We start from the raw sequence: 9,057 nt of genomic DNA, 5'->3' as shown, positions 1-9,057 counted from the left end.
TGTTGTAATCAGTTGATATGTCTCTCCATGTTATAATCAGTTGATATGTCTCTCCATGTTATAATCAGTTGATATGTCTCTCCATGTTATAATCAGTTGATATGTCTCTCCATGTTGTAATCAGTTGATATGTCTCTCCATGTTATAATCAGTTGATATGTCTCTCCATGTTATAATCAGTTGATATGTCTCTCCATGTTGTAATCAGTTGATATGTCTCTCCATGTTGTAATCAGTTGATATGTCTCTCCATGTTGTAATCAGTTGATATGTCTCTCCATGTTGTAATCAGTTGATATGTCTCTCCATGTTGTAATCAGTTGATATGTCTCTCCATGTTGTAATCAGTTGATATGTCTCTCCATGTTGTAATCAGTTGATATGTCTCTCCATGTTGTAATCAGTTGATATGTCTCTCCATGTTATAATCAGTTGATATGTCTCTCCATGTTGTAATCAGTTGATATGTCTCTCCATGTTATAATCAGTTGATATGTCTCTCCATGTTATAATCAGTTGATATGTCTCTCCATGTTGTAATCAGTTGATATGTCTCTCCATGTTGTAATCAGTTGATATGTCTCAGTTGATATGTCTCTCCATGTTGTAATCAGTTGATATGTCTCTCCATGTTATAATCAGTTGATATGTCTCTCCATGTTGTAATCAGTTGATATGTCTCTCCATGTTATAATCAGTTGATATGTCTCTCCATGTTATAATCAGTTGATATGTCTCTCCATGTTGTAATCAGTTGATATGTCTCTCCATGTTATAATCAGTTGATATGTCTCTCCATGTTATAATCAGTTGATATGTCTCTCCATGTTGTAATCAGTTGATATGTCTCTCCATGTTATAATCAGTTGATATGTCTCTCCATGTTGTAATCAGTTGATATGTCTCTCCATGTTATAATCAGTTGATATGTCTCTCCATGTTGTAATCAGTTGATATGTCTCTCCATGTTGTAATCAGTTGATATGTCTCTCCATGTTGTAATCAGTTGATATGTCTCCATGTTATAATCAGTTGATATGTCTCTCCATGTTATAATCAGTTGATATGTCTCCATGTTGTAATCAGTTGATATGTCTCTCCATGTTGTAATCAGTTGATATGTCTCTCCATGTTGTAATCAGTTGATATGTCTCTCCATGTTATAATCAGTTGATATGTCTCTCCATGTTATAATCAGTTGATATGTCTCTCCATGTTGTAATCAGTTGATATGTATCTCCATGTTGTAATCACAGTTGATATGTCTCTCCATGTTGTAATCAGTTGATATGTCTCTCCATGTTGTAATCAGTTGATATGTCTCTCCATGTTGTAATCAGTTGATATGTCTCTCCATGTTGTAATCAGTTGATATGTCTCTCCATGTTGTAATCAGTTGATATGTCTCTCCATGTTATAATCAGTTGATATGTCTCTCCATGTTATAATCAGTTGATATGTCTCTCCATGTTGTAATCAGTTGATATGTCTCTCCATGTTGTAATCAGTTGATATGTCTCTCCATGTTGTAATCAGTTGATATGTCTCTCCATGTTGTAATCAGTTGATATGTCTCTCCATGTTGTAATCAGTTGATATGTCTCCATGTTGTAATCAGTTGATATGTCTCTCCATGTTGTAATCAGTTGATATGTCTCTCCATGTTATAATCAGTTGATATGTCTCTCCATGTTATAATCAGTTGATATGTCTCTCCATGTTGTAATCAGTTGATATGTCTCTCCATGTTGTAATCAGTTGATATGTCTCTCCATGTTGTAATCAGTTGATATGTCTCTCCATGTTGTAATCAGTTGATATGTCTCTCCATGTTATAATCAGTTGATATGTCTCTCCATGTTATAATCAGTTGATATGTCTCCATGTTGATATGTCTCTCCATGTTGTAATCAGTTGATATGTCTCCATGTTATAATCAGTTGATATGTCTCTCCATGTTGTAATCAGTTGATATGTTTCTCCATGTTGATATGTCTCTCCATGTTGTAATCAGTTGATATGTCTCTCCATGTTATAATCAGTTGATATGTCTCTCCATGTTGTAATCAGTTGATATGTCTCTCCATGTTATAATCAGTTGATATGTCTCTCCATGTTATAATCAGTTGATATGTCTCTCCATGTTATATGTTATAATCAGTTGATATGTCTCTCCATGTTATAATCAGTTGATATGTCTCTCCATGTTGAATATATGTCTCTCCATGTTATAATCAGTTGATATGTCTCTCCATGTTGTAATCAGTTGATATGTCTCTCCATGTTATAATCAGTTGATATGTCTCTCCATGTTATAATCAGTTGATATGTCTCTCCATGTTGTAATCAGTTGATATGTCTCTCCATGTTGTAATCAGTTGATATGTCTCTCCATGTTATAATCAGTTGATATGTCTCTCCATGTTATAATCAGTTGATATGTCTCTCCATGTTGTAATCAGTTGATATGTCTCTCCATGTTGTAATCAGTTGATATGTCTCTCCATGTTGTAATCACAATATGTCTCTCCATGTTATAATCAGTTGATATGTCTCTCCATGTTGTAATCTCTCCATGTTGATATGTCTCTCCATGTTATAATCAGTTGATATGTCTCTCCATGTTATAATCAGTTGATATGTCTCTCCATGTTGTAATCAGTTGATATGTCTCTCCATGTTGTAATCACAGTTGATATGTCTCTCCATGTTGTAATCAGTTGATATGTCTCTCCATGTTGTAATCACTCTCCATGTTATAATCAGTTGATATGTCTCTCCATGTTGTAATCAGTTGATATGTCTCTCCATGTTGTAATCAGTTGATATGTCTCTCCATGTTATAATCAGTTGATATGTCTCTCCATGTTATAATCACAGTTGATATGTCTCTCCATGTTATAATCAGTTGATATGTCTCTCCATGTTGTAATCCATGTTGTAATCACAGTTGATATGTCTCTCCATGTTATAATCAGTTGATATGTCTCTCCATGTTGTAATCAGTTGATATGTCTCTCCAGTTATAATCAGTTGATATGTCTCTCCATGTTATAATCAGTTGATATGTCTCTCCATGTTGTAATCAGTTGATATGTCTCTCCATGTTGTAATCATTGATATGTCTCTCCATGTTGTAATATATCAGTTGAGTTGATATGTCTCTCCATGTTATAATCAGTTGATATGTCTCTCCATGTTGTAATCAGTTGATATGTCTCTCCATGTTGTAATCAGTTGATATGTCTCTCCATGTTATAATCAGTTGATATGTCTCTCCATGTTATAATCAGTTGATATGTCTCTCCATGTTGTAATCAGTTGATATGTCTCTCCATGTTGTAATCACAGTTGATATGTCTCTCCATGTTGTAATCAGTTGATATGTCTCTCCATGTTGTAATCAGTTGATATGTCTCTCCATGTTATAATCAGTTGATATGTCTCTCCATGTTATAATCACAGTTGATATGTCTCTCCATGTTATAATCAGTTGATATGTCTCTCCATGTTGTAATCAGTTGATATGTCTCTCCATGTTATAATCAGTTGATATGTCTCTCCATGTTATAATCAGTTGATATGTCTCTCCATGTTGTAATCAGTTGATATGTCTCCATGTTATAATCAGTTGATATGTCTCTCCATGTTGTAATCAGTTGATATGTCTCTCCATGTTATAATCAGTTGATATGTCTCTCCATGTTGTAATCAGTTGATATGTCTCTCCATGTTGTAATCAGTTGATATGTCTCTCCATGTTGTAATCAGTTGATATGTCTCTCCATGTTATAATCAGTTGATATGTCTCTCCATGTTGTAATCAGTTGATATGTCTCTCCATGTTATAATCAGTTGATATGTCTCTCCATGTTATAATCAGTTGATATGTCTCTCCATGTTATAATCAGTTGATATGTCTCTCCATGTTATAATCAGTTGATATGTCTCTCCATGTTGTAATCAGTTGATATGTCTCTCCATGTTGTAATCAGTTGATATGTCTCTCCATGTTGTAATCAGTTGATATGTCTCCATGTTATAATCAGTTGATATGTCTCTCCATGTTGTAATCAGTTGATATGTCTCTCCATGTTGTAATCAGTTGATATGTCTCTCCATGTTGTAATCACAGTTGATATGTCTCTCCATGTTATAATCAGTTGATATGTCTCTCCATGTTATAATCAGTTGATATGTCTCTCCATGTTGTAATCAGTTGATATGTCTCTCCATGTTGAATATATGTCTCTCCATGTTGTAATCAGTTGATATGTCTCTCCATGTTGTAATCAGTTGATATGTCTCTCCATGTTGTAATCACAGTTGATATGTCTCTCCATGTTATAATCAGTTGATATGTCTCTCCATGTTGTAATCACAGTTGATATGTCTCTCCATGTTATAATCAGTTGATATGTCTCTCCATGTTGTAATCAGTTGATATGTCTCTCCATGTTATAATCAGTTGATATGTCTCTCCATGTTATAATCAGTTGATATGTCTCTCCATGTTATAATCACAGTTGATATGTCTCTCCATGTTATAATCAGTTGATATGTCTCTCCATGTTGTAATCAGTTGATATGTCTCTCCATGTTATAATCAGTTGATATGTCTCTCCATGTTGTAATCAGTTGATATGTCTCTCCATGTTGTAATCAGTTGATATGTCTCTCCATGTTGTAATCAGTTGATATGTCTCTCCATGTTGTAATCAGTTGATATGTCTCTCCATGTTGTAATCACAGTTGATATGTCTCTCCATGTTGTAATCAGTTGATATGTCTCCATGTTGTAATCACAGTTGATATGTCTCTCCATGTTGTAATCAGTTGATATGTCTCTCCATGTTATAATCAGTTGATATGTCTCCATGTTGTAATCAGTTGATATGTCTCTCCATGTTGTAATCAGTTGATATGTCTCTCCATGTTGTAATCAGTTGATATGTCTCCATGTTGTAATCAGTTGATATGTCTGTTGTAATCAGTTGATATGTCTCCCATGTTGTAATCAGTTGATATGTCTCTCCATGTTGTAATCAGTTGATATGTCTCTCCATGTTGTAATCAGTTGATATGTCTCCATGTTGTAATCAGTTGATATGTCTCTCCATGTTGTAATCAGTTGATATGTCTCTCCATGTTGTAATCAGTTGATATGTCTCTCCATGTTGTAATCAGTTGATATGTCTCTCCATGTTATAATCAGTTGATATGTCTCTCCATGTTATAATTTGATATGTCTCTCCATGTTGTAATAATATGTCTCCATGTTATAATCAGTTGATATGTCTCTCCATGTTGTAATCAGTTGATATGTCTCTCCATGTTGTAATCAGTTGATATGTCTCTCCATGTTGTAATCACAGTTGATATGTCTCTCCATGTTATAATCAGTTGATATGTCTCTCCATGTTGTAATCACAGTTGATATGTCTCTCCATGTTATAATCAGTTGATATGTCTCCATGTTGTAATCAGTTGATATGTCTCTCCATGTTGTAATCAGTTGATATGTTTCTCCATGTTGTAATCAGTTGATATGTCTCTCCATGTTGTAATCAGTTGATATGTCTCTCCATGTTGTAATCAGTTGATATGTCTCTCCATGTTGTAATAGTTGATATGTCCCATGTTGTAATCAGTTGATATGTCTCTCCATGTTATAATCAGTTGATATGTCTCTCCATGTTGTAATAATATGTCTCTCCATGTTATAATCAGTTGATATGTCTCTCCATGTTGTAATCAGTTGATATGTCTCTCCATGTTGTAATCAGTGATATGTCTCTCCATGTTGTAATCAGTTGATATGTCTCTCCATGTTGTAATCAGTTGATATGTCTCTCCATGTTGTAATCAGTTGATATATCTCTCCATGTTGTAATCAGTTGATATGTCTCTCCATGTTGTAATCAGTTGATATGTCTCTCCATGTTGTAATCACAGTTGATATGTCTCTCCATGTTATAATCAGTTGATATGTCTCTCCATGTTATAATCAGTTGATATGTCTCCATGTTGTAATCAGTTGATATGTCTCTCCATGTTGTAATCAGTTGATATGTCTCCATGTTATAATCAGTTGATATGTCTCTCCATGTTATAATCAGTTGATATGTCTCCATGTTGTAATCAGTTGATATGTCTCTCCATGTTGTAATCAGTTGATATGTCTCTCCATGTTGTAATCAGTTGATATGTCTCTCCATGTTGTAATCAGTTGATATGTCTCTCCATGTTGTAATAGTTGATATGTCTCTCCATGTTGTAATCAGTTGATATGTCTCTCTCCATGTTATAATCACAGTTGATATGTCTCTCCATGTTATAATCATAGTTGAATGTCTCCATGTTATAATCAGTTGATATGTCTCTCCATGTTGTAATCAGTTGATATGTCTCTCCATGTTGTAATCAGTTGATATGTCTCTCCATGTTATAATCAGTTGATATGTCTCTCCATGTTGTAATCAGTTGATATGTCTCTCCATGTTATAATCACAGTTGATATGTCTCTTATAATCATAGTTGATATGTCTCCATGTTATAATCAGTTGATATGTCTCTCCATGTTGTAATCAGTTGATATGTCTCTCCATGTTGTAATCAGTTGATATGTCTCTCCATGTTATAATCAGTAATCAGTTGATATGTCTCTCCATGTTGTAATCAGTTGATATGTCTCTCCATGTTATAATCAGTTGATATGTCTCTCCATGTTGTAATCAGTTGATATGTCTCTCCATGTTATAATCAGTTGATATGTCTCTCCATGTTGAATAGTGATATGTCTCTCCATGTTGTAATCAGTTGATATGTCTCTCCATGTTGTAATCAGTTGATATGTCTCTCCATGTTGTAATCAGTTGATATGTCTCTCCATGTTGTAATCAGTTGATATGTCTCTCCATGTTATAATCAGTTGATATGTCTCTCCATGTTGTAATCACAGTTGATATGTCTCTCCATGTTGTAATCAGTTGATATGTCTCTCCATGTTGTAATCAGTTGATATGTCTCTCCATGTTATAATCAGTTGATATGTCTCCATGTTGTAATCACAGTTGATATGTCTCTCCATGTTGTAATCAGTTGATATGTCTCTCCATGTTGTAATCAGTTGATATGTCTCTCCATGTTATAATCAGTTGATATGTCTCTCCATGTTATAATCAGTTGATATGTCTCTCCATGTTATAATCAGTTGATATGTCTCTCCATGTTGTAATCAGTTGATATGTCTCTCCATGTTGTAATCAGTTGATATGTCTCTCCATGTTGTAATCAGTTGATATGTCTCTCCATGTTGTAATCAGTTGATATGTCTCTCCATGTTGTAATCACAGTTGATATGTCTCTCCATGTTGTAATCACAGTTGTTTAGACCAATGAGACAGAACAAGAAAACATGGAGAGAAGGACATTATCCCTCTCTAAATGTAGTACTCACAGTGAAAACAACATGGAGGATGAGAGAAGGACATTATCCCTCTCTAAATGTAGTACTCACAGTGAAAACAACATGGAGGATGAGAGAAGGACATTATCCCTCTCTAAATGTAGTACTCACAGTGAAAACAACATGGAGGATGAGAGAAGGACATTATCCCTCTCTAAATGTAGTACTCACAGTGAAAACAACATGGAGGATGAGAGAAGGACATTATCCCTCTCTAAATGTAGTACTCACAGTGAAAACAACATGGAGGATTAGAGAAGGACATTATCCCTCTCTAAATGTAGTACTCACAGTGAAAACAACATGGAGGATTAGAGAAGGACATTATCCCTCTCTAAATGTAGTACTCACAGTGAAAACAACATGGAGGATTAGAGAAGGACATTATCCCTCTCTAAATGTAGTACTCACAGTGAAAACAACATGGAGGATTAGAGAAGGACATTATCCCTCTCTAAATGTAGTACTCACAGTAAAAACAACATGGAGGAGATAAATATATACAGTATATTCCTTTCGTACTCACGGTTGGCCAGTAGTTGTTTCTGTAGTGAGTTCACCTGGTTGTTAAGACTCTGTAGTCCCCCCATCCCTATTCTGCCCACCCCACCACCTCCAGACAGGGCCGACACCAGCCTCTCCTTATCCCAGGAAGAATCACTCCCGCCTGGGGAGAAAAACAGACACACAGGGGGCGGACTTCCATGAACCAGATAGTACAGGAGACCGCCAGCTCATTCAGTTACATTGTTTCTCATCCTGATGTGAAATACGGACATAACTTGGATCTTTAACAATGCAAACACTTGACTTAAAGCATTCAGGTATAACGAACCCTCATAGCAGTGACTCATCCCTCATGGTGACTCATCCCTCATGGTGACTCATCCCTCATGGTGACTCATCCCTCATGGTGACTCATCCCTCATGGTGACTCAGCCCTCATGGTGACTCATCCCTCATAGCAGTGACTCAACCCTCATAGCAGTGACTCAACCCTCATAGCAGTGACTCAACCCTCATAGCAGTGACTCAACCCTCATAGCAGTGACTCAACCCTCATAGTGCCTCAACCCTCATAGCAGTGACTCAACCCTCATAGCAGTGACTCAACCCTCATAGCAGTGACTCAACCCTCATAGCAGTGCCTCAACCCTCATAGCAGTGCCTCAACCCTCATAGCAGTGCCTCAACCCTCATAGCAGTGACTCAACCCTCATAGCAGTGACTCAACCCTCATAGTGACTCATCCCTCATGGTGACTCATCCCTCATGGTGACTCAGCCCTCATAGCAGTGCCTCAACCCTCATAGTGACTCATCCCTCATGGTGACTCATCCCTCATGGTGACTCATCCCTCATGGTGACTCAGCCCTCATGGTGACTCAGCCCTCATGGTGACTCAGCCCTCATAGCAGTGCCTCAACCCTCATAGTGACTCATCCCTCATGGTGACTCAGCCCTCACAGCAATGCCTCAACCCTCATAGTGACTCATCCCTCATAGTGACTCAGCCCTCATAGTGCCTCAACCCTCATAGTGACTCATCCCTCATGGTGACTCATCCCTCATGGTGACTCAGCCCTCAT

The 9,057-nt window shown here is 36.5% G+C and overlaps 1 protein-coding gene across 2 annotated transcripts in view; it reads right to left on the bottom strand.

Moving 5' to 3' along the window:
* Nucleotides 1-8,130, bottom strand: part of LOC127906640 (dachshund homolog 2-like) — a 28,235-nt gene extending 20,105 nt beyond the window's left edge. For both annotated transcript variants that reach the window (XM_052459121.1, XM_052459122.1), the window contains exon 1: nucleotides 7,995-8,130. In XM_052459121.1, coding sequence (XP_052315081.1) covers nucleotides 7,995-8,058 — 64 coding nt within the window. In that variant the 5' untranslated portion in view covers nucleotides 8,059-8,130. The remainder of the gene's footprint in view (nucleotides 1-7,994) is intronic.
* Nucleotides 8,131-9,057: the final 927 nt, after the last annotated feature.

Source organism: Oncorhynchus keta, chromosome 13, assembly GCF_023373465.1.
Source record: "Oncorhynchus keta strain PuntledgeMale-10-30-2019 chromosome 13, Oket_V2, whole genome shotgun sequence".
Taxonomy (NCBI): domain Eukaryota; kingdom Metazoa; phylum Chordata; class Actinopteri; order Salmoniformes; family Salmonidae; genus Oncorhynchus; species Oncorhynchus keta.
The sequence above is the reverse complement of the archived record's forward strand: the minus strand, read 5'-3'. Positions and strand labels throughout refer to the sequence as shown.